The sequence below is a fragment of the Zeus faber genome (genome assembly GCF_960531495.2).
Source record: "Zeus faber genome assembly, chromosome: 12".
In the NCBI taxonomy this organism is placed as follows: Eukaryota; Metazoa; Chordata; class Actinopteri; order Zeiformes; family Zeidae; genus Zeus; species Zeus faber.
Genome location: NC_137196.1, coordinates 4,274,038 through 4,297,066, shown reverse-complemented (window position 1 = coordinate 4,297,066; position 23,029 = coordinate 4,274,038). Strand labels below are relative to the sequence as shown.

The 23,029-nt window shown below is 47.9% G+C and overlaps 1 protein-coding gene across 3 annotated transcripts in view; it reads right to left on the bottom strand.

Annotated features, from left to right (window-relative positions):
- Positions 1–16,078, bottom strand: part of LOC307237950 (cullin-1-like) — a 56,679-nt gene extending 40,601 nt beyond the window's left edge. For 2 of the 3 annotated variants that reach the window (XM_080010761.1, XM_080010765.1), the window contains exons 1-3: positions 15,894–16,078; positions 14,612–14,930; positions 3,732–3,781 (exon numbers count right to left, since the gene is read on the bottom strand). In XM_080010761.1, the coding sequence (XP_079866887.1) occupies positions 3,732–3,781; positions 14,612–14,701 (140 nt within the window). In that variant the 5' untranslated portion in view covers positions 14,702–14,930; positions 15,894–16,078. Of the gene's footprint in view, positions 1–3,731; positions 3,782–12,582; positions 12,686–14,611; positions 14,931–15,893 lie in introns of those variants that run through there. The other variant, XM_080010764.1, reaches the window with a different exon arrangement.
- Positions 16,079–23,029: the final 6,951 nt, after the last annotated feature.

The following is a 23,029-nucleotide window of genomic DNA, read 5'->3' as shown; positions in this document are numbered from 1 at the left end:
GTCAGGTTTGATATTGCGTGACCCCGGCCGATAGGAGAGGGAGAAATTGAACCTTGTTAGGAAGAGCGCCCAACGGGCCTGACGGGAGTTCAGTCTCCTGGCGGACTGGATATACTCCAGGTTCTTGTGGTCAGTCCACACCAGGAACGGCAGCTGGGTTCCCTCTAGCCAGTGTCGCCACTCCTCCAGGGCCAATTTGACGGCGAGAAGCTCCCTATTCCCGATGTCGTAGTTAAACGGCCGGGGTTAAACGCCTGGAGAAGAAGGCGCAGGGATGAAGCTTCTGGTTGGAGGCGATTCTCTGGGACAGAACAGCTCCGACTCCCAAGTCGGAGGCGTCCACTTCAACCACGAACTGCTGTTCGGGGTCAGGCAATACCAGAATGGGGGCTGAAGTGAACCGTGCCTTTAGGGCCAGGAAGGCGTCGTTGGCGGCGGCGGACCACCGAAACGGCACCTTAGAGGAAGTTAGGGCTGTGGGGGGGGGGGGGGGGGCAGCAACCGTGCTGTAGCCTCGGATGAACCTCCGATAGAAGTTGGCAAAACTGAGGAAGCGCTGGAGTTGTTTGCGGGTGTCCGGGGCTGGCCAGGTGGTGACGGCGGAGACCTTAGTGGAGTCCATCTGGATGGTCCCCCTCCCTACGACGTAACCCAGGAAGGAGACGAACGGGACGTGAAACTCACACTTCTCCGCCTTCACAAAGAGTGAGTTATCCAGGAGGCGCTGCAGGACCGTCTGGATGTGGTGGACGTGCTCAGCTTGGGATCGGGAGAAGATCAGGATGTCGTCGAGGTACACGAAGACGAATTTGTTGAGCATGTCCCTGAGCACGTCATTGACCAGAGCCTGGAAGACGGCAGGGGCGTTGGTGAGACCAAAGGGCATCACCAGATATTCGTAGTGACCGGAAGGAGTGTTGAACGCCGTCTTCCATTCGTCCCCTTCCGAACCCGGACCAGATGGTAGGCGTTGCGTAGGTCGAGCTTGGTGAACACCGTGGCCCCCTCCAGGAGTTCGAAGGCTGATGAGATGAGGGGCAGGGAATAGCGGTTCTTGACCGTAATGTCGTTGAGACCGCGATAGTCAATACAGGGGCGAAGTGACTTGTCCTTCTTCTCCACGAAGAAGAAGCCCGCCCCCGCCGGGGATGAGGAGGGACGGATGATGCCCGCCGCCAGGGCATCGTTAATATAGGTGTCCATGGCCTCTCTCTCCGGGGCGGACAGGGAGTACAGGCGGCCTCTGGGGGGGGTGGAGCCGGGCTGGAGGTCGATGGCAATATCATACGGCCTGTGCGGGGGAAGGGATGTCGCCTTGGCCTTGCTGAAGACCTCCCTGAAGTCGAGGTACTCGGCGGGGATCCCCAACATGTCGGGTGTGGAGCTGGATCTGGTGGATGGCTGAGGTGCGGCGGCTTGTTTCAGGCAGACCTGATGGCACGCAGGACTCCATCCCAGAATAGCCCCTGTGGTCCAGTCGAGGTGTGGGTTGTGACACCGGAGCCAGGGGAACCCCAGGAGGAGAGGGTGACGAGGTGAGTGCAGGATGCAGAACTGTATCGTCTCGTGGTGGTTGCTGGACAGGAGCATGCGGATGGGCACTGTCTGATGGGTGACTGTCCCCAGGAGGCGGCCATCCAGGGCAGTGGCAGGTACCGGAGAAGGCAGGAGAACTCGACCAACACCCAGCTGCCGTGCTAGGTTATCATCGATGATAACATCGGAACCAGAGTCAAAAAGTATGGCGAGGGAATGTGAGCCTTGGGGCAGGAGCAGCCGAGCCTGGCAGGTTGGAGGGGGATTTGGAGGTGTGGCTCACCAGGACCTCCTCCCTCACTGGCGAGCCCGGCCCTTTTACCGGACACCCGGAAATGTAGTGTCCAGCTAGACCGCAGTAGAGGCAAAAGTTCCCCACCCGGCGTCTCTCCTTCTCCTCTGGGGTGAGGCTGGACTGGCCAACCCGCATGGGAGAGGCCTCACTCGTGGGTTGACGGGCCGGAAGAGCTGGCGGCCCGGGGGAACCTGGAAGACGGGTTGCTGGGCGACGCTCCACTTGCCTCTGACGCCTCTCTCGCTGCCGGGCCTGGATGCGCCGGTCGATACGGGAAGCAAGCTCAATGATGCCATCGAGAGAGGTGGGCAGGTCGTGGGAAACTCGCTCATCCTTCACGTACTCTGCTAATCCCATCAGGAACGTGTCAATCTGGGCTGCCGTGTTCCACTCGCTCAGTCGACACTGGGTGCGGAAGTCGATCGCGTAATCAAACACGGAGCGGGACCCTTGACTGAGACCCAGAAGACCACCAGCAGCATCGGGACCTCGTGATGTCACCCCGAACACCTTGCGGAGCTCGGCGGCGAAGGCGTGGAAGGAGGAGCAGGCTGGTGTGCGTCATTCCCACGCGGCCGTTCCCCACAGCAGAGCGCGGCCCGTCAGGTGATTTAAGGTGAACACCACCCTGGCTTCCTCGGAGGCGAAGGTGTGGGGCTGCAGAGCGAAGAGGATGGAACAGTTCGTAATGAACGGACTACAGCCGTCTGCGTCTCTGGCGTAGCGTTCTGGAACCCCCACCCGGGGCTCCAGGGAGTACCCAGGCTGGGCCGGTGCAGGTGGGTCCCGGGAAGCAGGAGGCGGGATGAACTGACCGAGAGCGATGGTGAGCTGCTGGACCTGGGCAGCTAGCGTGGCGAGCCCTTGCTCCTGGCTAGCTGCCGCTAGCCGAACGTCCGCTGAGGTGGAGGCTCGGACAGCCTCCTGGTGTTGCAGCTGTGACTCCACCCTTCCCAGGCGTGCCAGCAACTCGGCGTTGTGTGCTGGGTCCATTGTTGGCCAGATTGTACTGTAACGGGTGTGGTTAGGACCCAATTGCAGCACAAAGACAGGCAGGGAAATTTGGTAATGTCTTTTATTTGTAGAGCGTACAGAAGACAGGCAGGGGGCAGGCAGGATACATCGTCTGGGACAGGCAGGTTCGATAACGAGGAGTGCAGACAGAAGACAGGCGGAGTGGCAGGCAGGATACGTGGTCGGAGCAAGGCAGAGTAGGTGGCGGGGAATCAGTCCGGAGAACGCTGGAGAGTCTGGTGCAAGCATCGAAGACAATCTGGCAATGGGTGACTGGTGAGAGAGGCATATATAGTGGTTAGATTGCAGATCTGGCACAGCTGTGTGCGCAGGTGAATAGAGTTGGACTAATGGGACAGGTAAGGAGAGGGAGGAGAAAGTAGAAGAAGGCGGAGATCATGGCAAATTCTGACTTGACCGTCTTCGAAAGAGCACACTAGACTGGTTAAAGCAATGTAATCTTAATTTTTATCTTTAATTGAATTTAAATGTGAAGCCACTGTACTGCAATATAGTGCAATGGCTTCATAAAGGAGACCAATTAAGCTTCCAAAAGAGATTCAAGTTTTTGAAAGCATAAACATTGGATTGCATTTAGGCAAAGGGAGAAGCTGCAGCTGACATTTCGATGAGGCCTGGGGTGAGAAACAGTGGACCGATCCTTTAGTAAGCTTTGGTTTTGGCCTTGGCCTTGACTCAGATGAACTTTCATCTTGATGATCATTGACACAGTTTTCCACTTCATCCTACAACACGCCTTCGTCTTGGCCTCCACGACATCACAACAAATAAAACGTTTGCTACATGGACCTCAATATGAACAGGCGTTGCATTCAGATCTCTAGAACATATGCAACTTCCTTTCTCTTGAGATAGGAAAGGATACGTGTAGAGTTCCATGTAACGTGACTTGGCCATGCTTTGCCTGGTGTAAACCTAACAGGGGATATAGGAGAGGAAGGTGTCAGTAATGTATTATGCCACACTGTAGTTTGATGCAAAACTACACAATAGATGATGATGATATGTACAAAAACAATGAAGATATATAAATATAACAATTACAGGTTTTAAATTCAACTAATTGAATCATGCTTAAGTGATCACATTAGTGGAGATTTTCATTGGAAACAACAGTCACAATAAAGAAGTCGTCACAACAGGACAGCACAAAGGCTTACTACTACTGGTACTATTACTTACTAATACCACATACAAAAGTATTACTGCAATAACTGCTCTGAAAATATATATTTTTTTTTATAAGAGCAGAGCATCTGGGTTGGATAAGGTGATAACTAAAAAAAGCCTGCCTTATATTATCATATTGTTGCGATATATAACAGTACACAATAGGCGTGTCACCATTCCGAAAACTTAAAATTGATAAAAATGAGCGTTGAAATTAACTTCGAAATCACAAGCAGGTTAGCATTTCTCCTTGTATTTTTGTGGGTAATATTGTCCAACATGATCGCCATATTGGGGTGGTCAAGATCCGCCGGTAAAAAACTGTAGTTCTGCTGGGGGATTGCGGGCCCCTTCACAGAGTCGACTGAGGCTCGCCCGGCTCTGAACAGTCTTTCATAATATTTGATTTGGAGTTGGGCGAGCTTTGGTCCGCTGTGCCGCATCCCTCAACGCAAACTGCAACCGCCATCCCTCAACGCAAACTGCAACCGCCCACCAGCAGATCTCGACTACTCCAATATGGTGGCCGCAGTCGCATAATGTAAGAGTTTAAGACAGAGCCGATGGCGTTGTAGTACATGTAGAAAACACAAGCACAGGTAGTAATTTTCCTTTTACTACCTCCGACAAAAATAGTTATAGTTTTTCTGAGCTTATTTGGTGAAAAGTACTGTGAGAGAAATTGCAGACAATCAATGGTTTGAATGATGTTTCATGTCTCATAAAGGACAATAGCCTTTTTAGCATCTTACGTGTATTTTTCGAACACATTTTCGAACACATTCGCGACTGTGGCGCCACCCCTTGCAGTCGCCTGTGCAGACACTCTGTGTCGATTATGCACATTTTAGTTTTTTCCATTTAATATCACTATGCCCACCAAAAACTCATCGGCAGTGATCTCCTATGACCAGGATGCATTTGTGGATATAAAAATTTCCCTAAAAGAACAACTTTGGGACTTTTTATGCACGGATCCAGAGCAGCCGGTGGGTATTTTAAGCGGCAACTCTTCCAACCAGGAAACAACAACAATGGAGCCGCTGTTCCACGGGTGGGCCCACGGAGGAAGCACCGTGGTAAACGAGGCGGCATTCGGGTTAGAATGAGGATGCAACCTTTACTGTCCACCTCTGCCAAGCATCCTCCTTAACAATGTCCAGTCCCTGGAGAACAAGATGGATGACCTTCAAGCGAAAATTACATTCAACTGGGATACAAGGAAATGTTGCATCGTCTGCCTGACGGAGACGTGGCTGAACCCGCTGGTGCCGGACCACGCCATACGTCCAGCCAAGTCTTTCTCCGTGTTCTGTGCTGACAGGTTGGAGGAGGCGGGGAAATCCAAGGGTGGAGGTGTCTGGCTCATGATAAACAGGCGCTGCGAAACCAAGACTCTCTCCCGCTTACGCTCGCCGAACCTGGAACAGCTGACCATCTCATTCCGTCCATTCTACCTACCCCGGGAATTCAGCACGGACATCATCACAGCTGTTTATATTCCACCGGAAGAGGACACCGACACAGAACTATCGGACCGATATAATTGTGGTGGAATGGGATGGCTTGAGCAGCCACACCTGATGCTCGTTGGTTGGGCTAACGAGTGGCAGGCTTAAAAACCCCATCCATACACGCACTTAGGATAGGAGCCCTGTCATGACATGTTCCATCTGCTCCAAGCTAATTCCACAAGCCTTCTCTCTACAATAAACTAGTGTTAACAACCCCCCGTCGTCTGTGTCTCTGTGCCGAAGGGTCGTGAAAACGCCACTTGGGCGAATCTTAAAAATGTTCTGCCTAATTTCTATCAACACATCACGTGTGCCATCAGGGGAGATAGAACTTTGGACCACTGCTACACACCTTACAAGAACGGTTTCAAGACCGTCGCGCTCCCTGCTTTCGGGAAATCGGATCACTCCACAATTTCGCTGGTGCCTGTTTACAAGCCGTGAATTGGTGGTGACGAGGGAAGTAAAGCGGTGGTCGGACCAAGCAGAGGCCGCGCTTCAGGAAGCTCTGACTGACGTAGACTGGGACGTGTTCCAATCAAGTTCGAGTGATGTCAGCGAGTTTACGGAAGTAGCTGTGAGCTTCATAGCTAAGTTAGTGGACAGCATCGTTACCACGGTGAAAGTTTGGATATTTCTGAACCAGAAACCGTGGGTCGATAAATCCATCTGTGCCATCTGTATCAGGAAATATGTTCAATTACAAAGGGGCGTCATACAACACGCGGGGAGCGGTGAAGGACGCCAAACAGACGTATGGAGCTACAGATGGAGCAGCGGGACACCAAACACTTGTGGCAGAGGACTATTACGAACTACAAGAGCAGCCCCTCCTCCACCACGAGGGTGGACACCTCCCTAACCAACAAACTAAACTCCTTTTATGCGCGGTTTGAGGCTGGCAACACCACCACTAGCCGGCTAATTGGAGTTACCTCGCTGGGGATGAGCGTGCACGCTCTGTCTGAGCATGACGTCAGGAGGGCTCTGATGCGGGTGAACACCATGAAAGCTGCGGGCCCAGATGGCATATCTGGATGAGTACTGAAGCCCTGCGCTAATCAGCTAGCCCCGGTACTACGATATTCAACGCCTCCCTGGCTGAGTCGGTGGTCCCGTCCTGCTTCAAGGGGTCCACCGTCATCCCTGTCCCGAAGATCGCCTCTCCTGCCTGCCTGAATGACCACCATCCGGTGGCCCTCAACTCGGTGGTCATGAAAGGCTGATTAAGGATTACATCTGCACCTCCCTCCCCCGCACCTTGGACCCGCCGCAGTTCACGTTCCAGCAGAACAGATCCACAGATGATGCGGTCTCCCAGGTACTACACACCACGCTCATGCACCTTGATGACCGAAAGGGGGCCTATGTGAGACTGCTATTCATCGATTATAGTTCAGCTTTCAATACCTTCAATGTGTGCCTGGATCCTGGATATCCTCACAGCCCGGCCCTAGGAGGTTAGGGTGGGGAGGCACATGTCCAACTCCCTCCCCCTGAACACAGTATCCCCCCAGGGCTGCGTCCTCAGCCCTCTACTGTACTCCCTGTACACACATGATTGTGTGACAAGGTCCAGCTCCAACACCATCATCAAGTTTGCTGACGACACCATTGTGGTGGGCCAGATCATTAACGACGATGAGAAGGCCTATCGCAAGGAGGTGGCTGACATGTCTCTCTGGTGCCAGGACAACAGCCTCCTCCTGAACGTCAGCAAAAATAAGGAGCTGATTGTGGACATTAGGAGAGGATTACAACCGAGGACGGTTTGGGAACTGTACTGCTCAGGATAGGCGGGCCCTACAGAGGGTGGTGCTTTCAGCCGAATATACCACTGGAACTACCCTCCCCTCCCTGCAGGACTTATACACCAGGAGGTGTAGTAGCAGAGCCCGCAGGAGCATGAAGGATCCTCACCACCCCAACAATGTACCGTTCCAGCTACTTCAGTCATTCCCTTTATTTCAATTTTGTACCCCCACTCTGTATTCCCTTTTTGAGTCTTGTTTTTTTTATATTGTTCTATTAACTAACTGCTTTATGTTTTCGGAATAAGTTAGTTTCAGTTAGTTAGTTAGTTAGTTAGTTAGTTAGTTAGTTAGAAATTAGATAGCTATTGTGTTCAGTTTCAAACTTATTTTGCATAATCTCCGGGTGCATTGCAATAACATTTCACTGCATGTACTGTATATATGAAAGTATGTACACTCACCAGCCACTTTATTAGGTACACCTTGCTAGTACCGGGTTGGACCACCTTTTGCCTTCAGAACTGCCTTAATTCCTCGTGGCATAGATTCAACAAGGTGTTGGAAACATTCCTCAGAGATTTTGGTCCATATTGACATGATAGCATCACGCAGTTGCTGCAGATTTGTCGGCTACACATCCATGATGCCAATCTCCCGTTCCACCACATTCCAAAGGTGCTCTATTGGATTGAGATCTGGTGACTGGAGGCCATTGGAGTAAATCACCATCACCTGTTGACTCATTGTCATGTTCAAGAAACCAGTTTGAAATGATTTGAGCTTTGTGACATGGTGCATTATCCTGCTGGAAGTAGCCATCACAAGACAGGTACACTCTGGTCTTAAAGGGATGGACATGGTCAGCTACAATACTCAGGTATGCTGTGGCGTTTAAACCATGCTCAATTGGCAGTCAGGGGCCTAAAGTTTTCCAAACAAATATCCCCCACACCATTACACCACCACCACCAGCCTGAACCGTTGATATAAGGCAGGAAGGATACATGCTTTCATGTTGTTTATACCAAATTCTGACCCTACCATCTGAATGTCACAGCTGAAATAGAGACTCATCAGACCAGGCAACGTTTTTTCCAATCTTCTATTGGTCCATTTTTGGTGAGCCTGTGCGAATTGTAGCCCCAGTTTCCTGTTCTTAGCTGACAGGAGTGGCACCCGGTGTGGTCTTCTGCTGCTGTAGCCCATCTGCTTCAAGGTTCGATGTGTTGTCCGTTCAGAAATGGTATTCTGCATACCTTGGTTGTAACAAGTAGTTATTTGAGTTACTTTCTATCGTCTAGAACCAGTCTGCCCATTCTCCTCTGATCTCTGTCATCAACAAGGCATTTTTAGCCCACCGGCTTTTTAATTACTTTGCTTGTTTGACTCATGGTAAGGACCATGTGTCAAAAGGGGGGATGGATAGATACTTAAGTAAACATTATGAAATCCCAGGCTTCACAGTTTTTGCGAACAATTTTTGTAAAAAATGTGCTATTTGTGCACAGAACAACGCAGGGTTTCTTGGAAATTCTACCGCCAGCTCTTACTACGAATGCTCCCTTCAAGCACCTCATGATGGACTTTATCGAGCGGACTCCCTGTCGTGGTAAAAACTATTGTTTGGTGATAATTGACATATTTTCTAAATGGATTGAAGTGTTCCCGTGTAAAATCAATGATGCTCGTGCCGTGGCAAAAGCACTACTGACAGAAATCATTCCATGCTGGGAGATCGCAGTGAAGGTAAGCTTGCACAATAGTAGTCACTTTGCCAACCAAGTGTTGAAGGAACTCTCTGCTAATCTGGGGATACAGATTGAATTTCATTGCTCTTACCATCCACAAAGCGGTGGTGCTGTAGAAAGAGCAAATGGAACGATAAAAAATAAATTAGCAAAAACTATGGCTGAACCCAAACTTGATTGGGTTTCATGCCTGCCATTGGTAATGATGGAAATGCTAGGACAATCACATAGTGTTACTGGACTGTCTCCGCATGAAGTGCTGACCGGGAGGCCGATGCGATTAGGTCCGTCTCCCTCTGTTACAGCCACGGATGAATTACATAACATGGACCAAGAAATGGTGTCATATTGTATGTCTCGCACCCTAGTGTTGAGGTCTGTGTGGTCCCAGGTCAAAGCAGCTCTACCACTTGAAGGGACATTACACGACCTCCGACCAGGTCACTGGGTGGTGATACGCGACTTCCGGAGGAAAAGCTGGAACTCTGCAAGATTCCTGGGACTGTCCCAGATGCTCCTCACTACCCCAGCAGAAGTTAAGCTGGCAGAATGACCAACGTGGGTAGACGCATCTCATTGCAAGAAAGTCCGAAACCTTCCAGATGACCAGATAAACGACAATGACGGAGAATCATTGGACGTGAACTGAGATCACGATCCAATTGATCACGATTTGCGACTACAGTGGCAAAGACCTGTACTTGAAAAAGATGACGCCACATCAACCGGAAAAGATTGGTCATGTCTGTGTGATCATCTTTCTCATCTCCATCACCTGTTGATCACCCAACCCTGGAACACAGTTCCACGCGAGACTTAAAAAACAGCCACTCCCCCACCCCTCTCACTCACACCAGATCCAGAAGTAGAGCCCCAAGTGAGAAATGAACATTCTGTAGCGAACGTAGTCCACCCATGGTTAAATGTTGACTCCACTGGACTTTCATTTCAACAAAAAATGTGGTGGAGGTTTTTTAATCATTCAGTTAAAGGGTATGGTGCGGATCATTCACGTGATATACAGTATGTACTAAAATGCCTCACACAGTACAAGCACCATTCCCTCTGTCACGTATATCAACATCATGGGAAGAATCTAGATGTTTAGCATGGGCTACAAGTTTTCCAACCTATACTAATACGACTAATCTAATATATAATCCTATTGATAGAGATACGACACATTCTGTTGAAATCAAGCAAAGTGGTAAACGGCTAAAAGTATTTCACTATAATCCTTCTGAAGGACAATTGAACTGGACTAATGTATGGAGAAGATTAGTTACAACTGAAACTATTGCTCTAGCCTACTCAACTATGGTCAAATCACGTGCTGGAATTATTTATCCAAACTGTGGCAAACTTGCAAACTGTGTTGCTGAGATAATCACCTTTAAAGTTTTGCCGAGACTTAGCTTCATTCACCTAGCTCCCAGAATGCAAATGGGGTAGCCAAAGCCACATACTGTAACTACTTAACATACTGCGGAATGGGCCAATCACTGCTTTGTTCTTGTGTTTAGAGGAACGTTGAACGTAATTTTGTTTTGAAAAAAGCTTTTATTTAACAGTAAGAATATTCATGTTTTATAAAAGTGGTGGTTCCGGTGGTTCTTGGAAATATTCAGTTTCATAGTCACATTCGGGTTGAAATCCGCTGTTTAAAATGTTCTCCAAGTTCGGAGTAATATCAGATTCAGCGTCACTGTCGGAGAACTATCATCACAGAAAATGAAGTCCAGTGTGCGCTGCTTAAAATGACTTGGATCTATCACACTTGTCAGATTAAGGTCCGCGATATGATTTAGATCTTCCTCCTCCCGCTTCTCCTAATCAACCGGAGTTTTCACAAACAAGTGAAACCGGAGCCTCGACTTGTTTACGGAAGTGACTGTGACATCAGTGACATGACCCCTCCGCAACATTGTCTCGGTGTGTGTATAAAACACGTAATTTTTAAAGGCTGAACTCTATTAAAATGGTTTCACATTGTGACTTCACATCACATGGAATATGTAGGAATGATCTTCACCTGAACGGTCGCTTTAAAGGATCGATCTGCGTCGTTCAGCGTTGTTTAGCGTCTCAGTAAGAGAACTGCGTTTCCCAATGTAATCTAACGTGAATATTTAACTCCACGGTTTTACATTTTTCTACTATTTATAAATCAAACTCAGTTTTGGAAAATATGTTGAGATTAAAAAAAACATAAAGGAACACGAATCTGGAAAAATGTAATTTTCATTCAAGAAAGGTTTTTTCCAACTTATTTGGCTGCTCCTTGCGATTTTAGAAATGCGTGAGATGGCAGCTTTTGCTGTGGTGGGTGACATATTGAAGAGGCTATTCTTTAACTATAATACTGTATTGTCACAAGACCAGACCACATTCCATCTTTACTGAACTTTGTGGGGAGATAAGGACAACCCCACGGGGCTTGACAGTATTGTGGTTTGTTTTATAGCACAGTAAGAATGTATCTGTGACTGGAGTTTGACTGTTAAATCATTGTAAGAGGGAAACACCGGGGGATATGATTGGGGGGCATAATCCTGTGAATGACACCTAACCAATGGCAGACAACCTCTCATCTGTAAAACCCTCTTCGGTAGAAGTAAGGACAGAATGTACAGCATCACGGTTCGGAAGTGCATCTGTGTGAACTGAGAATTCTCCAACAGTACACTACTTAAAAGTAGTGTAATAAGTAACTTATTGTTGATTATTCTAAAGTCTAGTTTTGATAAAGCTCTTAACTGTTTAGGTGTGTTGTTTAAATATTCTCTTTTTTTTATTATTTATAATTGTTATTATTTATTTATTATCAAATAAAAGTTACTTATTGAGAAACAAGTGTTTTTCTTTACAAATCAACACTCGATTGTCTAATTAAGGCATAGCCGTCAGTGCAGCTGCTGCTGCATATCAGCAACATCAAAGCAACCGGTTATAAACAAAACATGGACAATTGGACAATTGGTAACTGGTAACATGGACAATTACAAGGCGGCGTCGTACAATCTGCGGAGGGCGGTGAGGGACGCCAAACGGACGTACAGAGACACCGTGGAGCTGCAGATGGAGCGGGGGGACACAAGACGCTTGTGGGAGGGGCTGCGAACAATAACAAACTACAAGAGCAGCTCCTCCCCAGCCACGAGTGTGGACGCCTCCCTGGCCAACCAACTGAACTCCTTTAATGCGCGGTTCGAGTCTGGCAGCAGCACCGCTAGCTCGCCGGCTAATTGGAGTTACACCGCTGGGGATGAGCGCGCACTCTCAGTGTCCGTGCACGAGGTCAGGAGGGTTCTGGTGCGGGTGAACACCAGGAAAGCTGCGGGCCCAGATGGCATATCTGGGCGAGTACTGAAGACCTGTGCTAACCAGCTAGCTCCAGTGTTCACCACAATATTCAACATCTCCCTGGCTGAATCAGTGGTCCCGTCCTGCTTCAAGAGGTCCACCGTCGTTCCTGTCCCGAAGATCGCCTCTCCAACCTGCCTGAATGACTACCGTCCGGTGGCCCTCACCTCGGTGGTCATGAAGTGTTTCGAGAGGTTGATTAAGGATTACATCTGCGCCTCCCTTCCCCGCACCTTGGACCCGTTGCAGTTCGCGTACCGGCAGAACAGATCCACGGATGACGCGGTCTCCCAGGTACTGCACACCACGCTCACGCACCTGGATGGCCAGAAGGGGGCCTATGTGAGAATGCTGTTCATTGATTATAGTTCAGCTTTCAACACCATAGTTCCCACCAGACTGGCTGTCAAGCTGATGGAGCTAGGATTGAATGGTCCGCTGTGCACCTGGATCCTGGAGTTCCTCACAGGGCGCCCCCAGGTGGTCAAGGTGGGGAAGTACATGTCAAGCTCCCTCACCCTGAACATAGGATCCCCCCAGGGCTGCGTCCTCAGCCCCCTACTGTACTCCCTGTACACACATGACTGTGTGGCCAGGTCCAGCTCCAACACCATCATCAAGTTTGCTGACGACACCGTGGTCGTGGGCCTGATCACCGACTGCGATGAGAAGGCCTACCGCGAGGAGGTGGCTGACCTGTCACTCTGGTCCCTGGACAACAGCCTACACCTGAACGTCAGCAAAACCAAGGAGCTGATTGTGGACTTTAGGCGTGGATCACAATCGAGGACGCACGCGCCCCTGTGGATTAATGGGACTTCTGTCGATAGGGTGAGCAGCTTCAGATATCTGGGAGTCCACATCACAGAGGACTTAACATGGACTGTTCACACAGACACTCTGGTGAGAAAGGCGAGGCAGCGTCTCTACCACCTCAGGCAGCTGAGGAAATTCCGGGTCTCGGTGAGGATCCTCAAGTCCTTCTACTCTGGAGCAGTGGAGAGCATCCTGACAGGCAACATCACTGCCTGGTTTGGGAACTGTACTGCCCAGGACAGGCGGGCCCTGCAGAGGGTGGTGCGTTCAGCTCAACGTACCACTGGAACTACCCTCCCCCCTTGCAGGAGGTATACACCAGGAGGTGTAGTAGCAGAGCCCGTAGGATCATGAAGGATCCTCATCACCCCAACAACGGACTGTTTCAGCTGCTGCGGTCAGGCAAGCGCCTCCGCAGTCACACAGCGAGAACAGAGAGACTGAGACGGAGTTTTTTCCCGCACGCCATTAGAACTGTCAACGCTGACCTCACCAGGGGTCCTAACTGAGCCATGCACTAGGCTCCACTACCTACTGTACTGTATGTAGCATACTGTACCGCATACTGTATCACTGTTCAGGGTTGTTCGTGATGCCGTATTGCTGCGCCGTACTGTTGTATACTGTGCTGTATTATCCCAAACACTACCTCACACTATTCACATTCACATGCCACTTTAATTCACATGCCACTTTAAATGCACATATCTGTATATACATAGGCATATTCCTTCAACCTATTCCATTTTATTTCAATTTATTTTTATTGTATTTTATTCTATATATTTTTTATCTTATTCTATAAGTATTCCACTTACTGTATTACGTTTTAGGAGTCAGTTAGTCGGTCTATTAGAAAGGAATTTTCCACTTTTTATTTTATTTTTTAATTTTTTCCTAGGACATAGTGTGTGCTATCACCGGGTGCGTTGCATTACATTTCACTGCATATATGTATGGAAGTATGTATATGTATATGACAAATAAAAATCTTGAATCTTGAATCTTGAGAAGGGAAAAAAGGAGCGCAAAAGTAAACATAGCGACCACTCAAACTGATGTTTGATGGTGGTGGATTTTTATAGATAAATATCCGACTCTCAATATACTAAAGCAAGGGGGACACTACAAGAAAATAGTCAATTTTGGGCCGATTTTTACAATCTTGTAGTATGGCTTATACTTAAAAGTGAAATTCCACACATGTCAAATGAATTGAAAACACCTTAATCAACATTAACCACGTCAGACATCAGAAAAATCTCTGAAACTAAAATCAATGTCTGGGCTACAACAACAAACCTATCACACCTTTAGAAGCAAAAGTGGGCCCCTAAGACAGTAATAGATGGCGGGCGATGCTTCTAAAGAGCCACTGACCTGCTGTATTCCTGCCCTCAGGTCATCCCAGATCTGGTCCAGCCCAGTCTGCTTCAGACCGTGGGGGTTCTGGCTCCTGTTGGATGACATTGCGACTGCCACTCCGCCTCAGCTGTTGTATTTAATGTCATAGAACCGTGCCGTTACAGGTCTCCCAACTTCACAGCCTCATCGGGGAGGAGGGGCGGGGTCGAGATGGGGATGGGGCCGGGAGAAATTAGGAGATAAGGGGTTCACGGGATAATCCCAACCCCGCCCCAACCCCCAACCCACCATGTAAAGTTCAGGTAGAGGTCGATGTCCGGCGCACCACGAGAAACTGTGAGGAGAGGAGACATGGGTGAGAAAAAAATAATATAATATGTGCAGGAGATTCTCAGAGATTCCACAAAGTAGGGTTGTATGGTGTGGCACGGTGGTGCAGGGCATGTGGAGTTTGCATGTTCTCCCTGTGCTCACATGGGGTTTCCTCCACCTAAAGTCCGTAAGGACCCCCACCAAAAACATGCACACATGATTGTCTGATCAGCGATGGACGCGCGTCCACGAATACTGCCCACTGCTCCTGGCTGTGCCCCTGGAGGAAGGACAAGCCAGGATGGATTAAACCCAGAGGCCTCATTTCACCGGCCACCATCCAAAGCATATGTGCAAGCATGTGCTATAAAGATTCTTCTTCTGTACCCAACTAATAATTTTGTCAGTCAAATCAGATTCGATGTGAATACCAGTCAACATTACGCTTTGACATTATCAGTGAGCTTTGTATTTTTTTCTATGCCTTTATTCTTAAAAATCATAAATTTTAACCTTTCCCATTGTGTACGAAACGTGCTGTACAAATAAACTTCCCTTTACTTTCAGCTCAAGACGCCAGTGGCACCTAATGAGTTTATTAAAACACAGAACCAAGATACTCGAGATGGAGGATGTTGGAAGGGAGGAGGGACAGCTTTCTTGTTTTGAAATGACTTCCTTGAAATCACTTAACATTTAACAAGAGGTATTGAGGATATAGCAAGAGAAACGACATTCTAAACATTCTAAAGCGGAAGGCGAGGCCTGTTTAGTTACTAAAGGTAACTTAAGTGCCAATTGGTGGTTTCCCCTGGAGCTCAACCTGCCACAGCAAAGCTGCAACTAGCCAGACACGGTAGGGCGGTGATGTCGCGGGTGTTAAATCCACGAAGGGTGTTTTATGTAGATTAGTTGGGTCGTCGACCCTGCCACCCAGACGGGTGACGGCGTTAGCATCCAGGCTAGCATGTTAGTGCCTCCTTACCATCGTCGAATATGCCTTCTTCGCGGTTCTCCGCGTTCAAATAAATGGGCGGGGGGGGGGGGGCGACCTCAGGGATGTCTCGGCGGTTTTGCTAATACGCCGCCAAATGCTCCCGTTGTTAAACTGCGCCCACGAGCCGGTATTTGGTCTACGTCCGCTACCACAACAAGGCGGAAAAGGTGCACTTCTCCATCAGGAGTTTCCTCCGAACTCCGTCCGCCTGAAAATGGGCCACGGCGACAAGGTTCCGCGTGTACTTGCGGAAATCGTTCCGGATTAAATTCCGCGGTCACATTGAAAATGAATGAATCAAATATTATATAAATTCACAGTTTACAGTTGAGGATTTTAGATACAGAATTTACAGTTTAATTTCACGAGGCTCAATTTATGGATTGATTTGATGTGTGACCTTTGATGAATTTTGCTCCATTTTGGTAAAAAGAAAAATGATTTAAAAAAAAAAAAAATCAAAAGAAGAGAGGAGAATTGGCAGAGTTAAAGAATTGAACACATGATTCCCTGTGTTGGATTTATTACTATTTAAGTCTAATAATGCAATAAAAAAAAAAGCCTTGAGGACAATGGGACAGATAGTATAGGGAATGTGAAGTTTGAAAGTTGCTATGGGGGCTATGGAGGCCGGTCGCCATTTTTGGAATATCACTTCCATTAAATTGCATATAGAAATTGCTAAAATATACAAAATGTACAAAAATGCATATAAGTAAATATGGATTTAACCAAGGGCTACTGGCATGTTGGCATATTCCCTTGTCTCAGGAGTCCAAGGAAAAGTTGGCGTTCTCCACTCCGTTCCTGTTGTACCACTTTCGTACACTTCCGTTCGGGTTGTTCGGTTCCCCAGCCACCTTTCAGATACTCATGGACCGCGTAATGCGTGCCCATGTAGCATACCTACCTAGATGACGTAATCATTCACAGCGACACTTGGGAGGGGCATATGCAGTATGTGGGCACAGTGCGAGGGGGCATTGAGTCCCTGGCAGGCCTCACCGCCAACCCAAAGAAGTGTGCTGTGGGACGGAGAGGGGTGAGGTATCTGGGGTACCACTTGGGTGAAGGCCTGGTCCGACCCCAGCTTGATAAAACCGCTGCGGTCGCGAACACACCGAGACCCAAGACCATGAAGGGTGAAGCAGTTTTGGGTCTGGCCATCTACAATAGGAGGTTTGTACCCGGCATTTCAGAGCTAACCAGCCCCTTGTCCGACCTAACTCGAAAGGATGCTCCAAATCCAATACAGTGGACAGAGAAGTGCCAACAGGCATTTGCGAAGGTAAAGTCACCTCTCTGTGGGAAGCCAGTGCTGTTAAACCCTAAGTTCTCTCTCCCTTTCTGTCTGCAGACCCACATGTCGGACAGAGGGCTGGGTGAGGTATTGTCCTAGAAGGTGGAGGGGACTAAGTGGCTGGTGCTGTACCTCAGCCGCAAGCCTTCAGAGTGGGAGTCGAGGTACATCACAGTGGAGAAGGAGTGTGTGGCAGTTCCCTCCGCCACACGGCAACCACGTGGCTTTTCCAGGGCCCTCTGGCACAGAGACACAGACGACGATGGGTTGTAGACATCGGTTTATTGTCGAGAGTAGGCTAGGTGGAATGAGCCAGGAGCAGATGGAACATGTCATGACAAGGCGCCGCTCTTGAGTGTGTGTGTGGATGGGGGTTTAAACCTGCTGCTCGTTAGCCCAACCAATAAGCAACAGGTATTCAGCCACCCTGACACCCAATCACCTAGATCCAGGTCAGGTGTGGCTGCTCAAACCATCCCATCCACACACCACACCACAAAGTGTTACCTCCTGGAACACGCTTTCACCCTCTGTTTGGACCACATCCCACTGCAGTGGCTCCACTGCATGAAGGACACAAATGTGTCCTTCCTTTGTCTGTGCCTGAACACACCACTTGGGTGGCGTGTGGTGGTGAATCTGCCACAGTCTGTATGAATGATAATGGAGGAACATGGGTAAACATAATAACAGGTACTGGATCAGCATTAGATATTATATTAGTGGCTGGAGTTAGTAACTGGGAAGTTTTGACATCTACAACAGTAGGAAGTGATCACTACGCAGTCTCATTATCGGTGGGAGAGAGTGAAATGAGACTAGGTGGTGGAATCCTAAAGTGGGTCCAGGAGTTGAGTGAGGAAACAACGACAAGGATTGACATTTTTGGAGATCTAGATTAATTAAATAACCAGGTAACCTCAGCAAATATTATGGTAGCAGATTGATCTATACCCAGGAGTAAAAATAGGATTAATAGAAAATTCAAGATTTAAGAAATGTATTCGTCACATACATATACATACTTTCATACATATATGCAGTGAAATGTCAATGCAACGCGCCGGGTGATTACACACAATATGTCCTAGACTGAAGTAGCTACCTAAGAATTTCTACTAGACCAACTAACTGATTTCTAAAACGTAATGCAGTAAGTCAAAAACTATAGAATAAAATAAAAATATATAGAATAAAATAAAATAAAATATAATAGATAAAGGGAATAGGCTTTTGTATATGGGATAGACTTATGTATATGGGATAGGCTAATTATGTATATACAGATATGTGCATTAAAGTGGCATGTGAATAAAGTGAGGTAGCGTGTGAGATATACAGCACAGTATATAACAGTACGGCGAAGCAATACTGTACCACCGAACAACTCAGAACAGTGACACAGTATGCGGTACAGTATGCTACATACAGTACAATAAGTTAGTGGAGCCTATGTGTGTGGCCCAGTGCGGACGCCTGGTGAGGTCAGCATTTACAGTTCTTATGGCTTGCGGGAAAAAACTCTCGCTGTGTGACTGCGGAGGAGCTTGCCTGACCGCAGCAGCTGGAACAGTACGTTGTTGGGGTGGTGACCAGCCACCTCCTCGCGGTAGGCCTTCTCATCGCAGTCGGTAAACAGGCCCACGACAACGGTGTTGTCACCAAACTTGATGATGGTGTTGGAGCTGGACCTGGCCACACAGTCATGTGTGTACAGGGAGTACAGTAGGGGGCTGAGGACGCAGCCCTGGGGGCATCCTGTGTTCAGGGGGAGGGAGCTGGACATGTGCTTCCCCACCCTACCAACCTGGGGCCGGGCTGTGAGGAACTCCAGGATCCAGGCACACAGCGGAGTATTCAGTCCGAGCTCCTTCAGCTTGACAACCAGTCTTTTGGGAACTATGGTATTGAAAGCTGAACTATAATCGATGAACAGCAATCTCACATAGGCCCCCTTCCGGCCATCCAGGTGCGTGAGCGTGGTGTGCAGAACCTGGGAGACCGCGTCATCCGTGGATCAATTCTGCTGGTACGCAAACTGCAACGGGTCCAAGGTGCGGGGGAGGGAGGCGCAGATATAATCTTTAATCAGCCTCTCGAAACACTTCATGACCACCGAGGTGAGGGCCACCGGACGGTAGTCATTCAGGCAGGCAGGTGAGGCGATCTTCGGGACATGAACGACAGTGGACCTCTTGAAGCAGGACGGGACCTCTGATTCAGCCAGGGAGATGTTGAATATTGTAGTGAACACCGGGGCTAGCTGGTTAGCACAGGTCTTCAGTACTCACCCAGATATGCCCTCTGGGCCTGCAGCTTTCCTGGTGTTCACCCGCATCAGAGCCCTCCTGACCTTGTGCTCGGACACTGAGAGTGCGCGCTCATCCCCAGCGGTGTAACTCCAATTAGCTGGCGAGCTAGCGGTGCTGTTGCCAGACTCGAACCGCTCATAAAAGGAGTTGAGTTCATTGGCTGGGGAGGCCCCTCCCACAAGCGTCTGGTGTCCCGTTGCTCCATCTGTAGCTCCACAGTCTCTCTGTACGTCCGTTAAGCGTCCTTCACCGCCCACCGCAGATTGTATGACGCCGCTTTGTAATTGTGCTTATTACCGGATACAATTACAAAGCGGCGTCATACAAAATGATACCATAGTGGAAAAAGGAATGTCATCAAGCTATAAGAAACAGGAATAGAGCATTCAGACAAGTTAAAAGAACCAATAACATGCAGCATTTGATTCCGTATATGAAGGCACAGGCAGTTGTGAGAACAATGGTACGTCAAGCTATTTTGCAACAAAATAGGAAGAACAGCACCTGTCAGAGTGGTATAGGGAATGATAAAGAGGAAGGGAGAGGAGGGAATGGGGATATCCAGTTATGACATCTGAGGAGGAAAGAGCAGTCTTCAAAAGGGATAAGACAGAGATCATGGCCAAGTCATTCACAAAGATACACAGTTCAGAAAATTTGCCAGTGGAGAGAGAAGGGAAAGAACAATGAGTCCGCAACCATGTGTGTTAGACAGGAGGGTAGAAACATGTTATTTATTTAGAAACAGAAGAAAAGAAAGAAGAAACTAGCAGAGATGGTTCGAGCAATAAATAGATCAAGACCAACCTCTACAGGGGAAGATCAAATCAAGACCAACCTCTACAGGGGAAGATCAAATATGTTATGTTTTGCTCAAGCATCTAGGGGAAGGAGTGTTCTTGAAGTTGCTGTACCTTTATGGTTGGAGTGTGGAAGGAGGGATGATTACCAAATGCATGGAAAGAAGCAGTATTGATTCTGATAAGAAAACCTGGCAAGGATCTGTCTAAACCCACTTGTTACAGGCCAATAGCACTTATATCAAATATATTTTAGATATTTGAAAGGATGATAACAGAAAGATTATCATATGAGCTTTAGAAGAGAGGGATGCTGGCAAGTTAACAGAGTGGTTTTAGTAAAGGAAGAAATACCGGTCATAAGGCCTGGGAAAATAAAGAGTCAGTTATTGCAGTGGTTTTGACATACAAAAGGCCTATAACACGATGTGGATGGAAGGATGGTTAATTGGGCTACACAAGATGAGTGTTGGTGGGAGAGTTTTTAACTGGATAAGATTTTTTGTTCGAAAGAAAAATTCAAGTACGGATTGGGTCAGACTCGTCAAATCAGTACAAGGTTGTAAATGGCACACCTCGAGGTACTGTGATAAGCCCATTATCAGCGCATGTAGGGGTGAGGGGGAATGAGAGGGTGGGTGATTTGGCAAAGAGGGCTTTAGAGAAAGGAAATATAGAAATGCAAATTAGAATCATTAAAGCTTGGGTCGTGTCCGTGTCCCTCTTTTGTCAGGGCCATGCGGCATGGTTGTGACAATATATATGGATTGCTAAATTTCAATAGATTGTGCTGGAAATGGCATTTTAAAATCTTGTTACATGTGGCCTTTTTTTTATTTTACTTTGAGCACCTGCCCGTCTTAATGTCTCTGCACGGGCCTGTTTCCAACAATTATTACAGTGGTTTCCAGTCAGTGCACTAGACTAGACCAGAGACCCATGGCGTTGCCAGAATGTCCTTCAGGGAATTGAAGAGTGAATCAACAGTTTAATTAAAAGACCTTTTGGGTTTTGTTTTTCCCCAAGAATGAGCTATTCTTTTTAATGACACTTTTTTGGTATCATATACCTGATAACCAAATTTTCCCCTCAATTTCTTCGTTAAACCATATCTCCGTAGATTCATTCAAAATGTTACATCCTATTTTCTTCCTTGGCTAGTTCACCTGAAAAACCACAAGAGATATAAATTAATGTGCAAACTGTGATGTCCCGCCCTGCTCCCTAGTGTCTTAACTTCCTGGTTAGTTGTCTCCCACCTGTGTGATTGTCTTCCCAGCCCTGATTAGTTTCACCTGTCCCTCGTTTACCTTCTCTCCCTTGTGTATTTAGTCGTTGTGTTACCCTCTCTCTGTGCCAGTTTGTCTTTGTAACATGTATCAAGCAGTCCAGTGTTTTTCCACGGTTTCCCATGCTCCTGGTATTTTTGATTCCTGCTCTGTTTTGTGGATCTGGCCTTTGCCTTCTCACTGTCAGATAGTTTGCCCTATCTGCCCGATTGCTGTTCCTATTTTCCTGGACCTGATTAGCTGTTTTTCGATACAAATGTTACAATACAAATAATCCGATGTTTATGTTTTCTGTGTAAATGTTGTTTGGTTCTTTGATTAATTGTCTCACCCGTGGTGAATCTCCCCCTCTTGGAGTAGTGATTAGTTGTTTATACACCCAAACATGGTAAAATAGTTCTCCAAAGAGGGGTGTGGTGTGGAGATGGGATGGTTTGAGCAGCCACACCTGACCTGGATGCAGGTGATTGGGTCAGCGTGCCTGCATACCTATTGCTTGGTCGTTGGTCTAATGAGCAACAGGTTAAAACCCCTATCCTCACACACACACTCAGGATAGGAGCCCTGTCATGACATGTTCGATCTGCTCCTGGCTAATTCCACCTAGCCTTCTCTCTACAATAAACCAATGTCTACAACCCATCGTCATCTGTGTCTCTGTGCGGGAGGGCCCTGAAAAAGCCACTTGGATGGCGTGTGGCAAGCAGAACTGCCACAGTGGCACTTGAACAGGGATTCTCCGGCACTGGGGAGGGACAGAGAGGGGCCGTCCAAAGAAGCCCTGGAGCCACCAGCAGGGGGCCCCAGCACCAACCCTCTCCTGACTGGCAGCAGCAGCAGCAGCACCAAGGGGTCCGCGGAGGACTGGGGGGGAAGCAGCTACAGCAACCATGAGGGTCAGGGTAGCTGCATGAGCAGCAGGTTAAAACTCCTATCCTCACACACACTCAGGATAAGAGCCTGTCATGACATGTTCTATCTGCTCCTGGCTAATTCCACCTAGCCTTCTCTCTACAATAAACTGGCATCTACAACCCATTTTTACAACCCATTTTCAGGGCCCTCCAGCATAGAGACACAGAAGGCTGTGTCTCTGTGCCGGAGGGCCCTGAAAATGTCACTTGGGTGGTGGGATTGGTGGCGGTTATGTATACTGTAACAAAACTGTAATCTTGTCATCCTATGTCCACAGGACAGAGTTATTGCAGCAGTTCTTGATGATTTAAGAATTAATAAAGAATCGCATTGCAGGTTGAGAAGTTAAACTGTACTTGAAGATTAACTCTGTCCTAGATGTAATAGCATACAAGTACACCGTGTTGTATGCCTACCACGCTGACAGCACAGGTTAATAAAAAATGTAAATAAAAAAAGAGAAGAGATTCCTGGCTCTGTAATTTATACTATTCATAATAATCTTTAC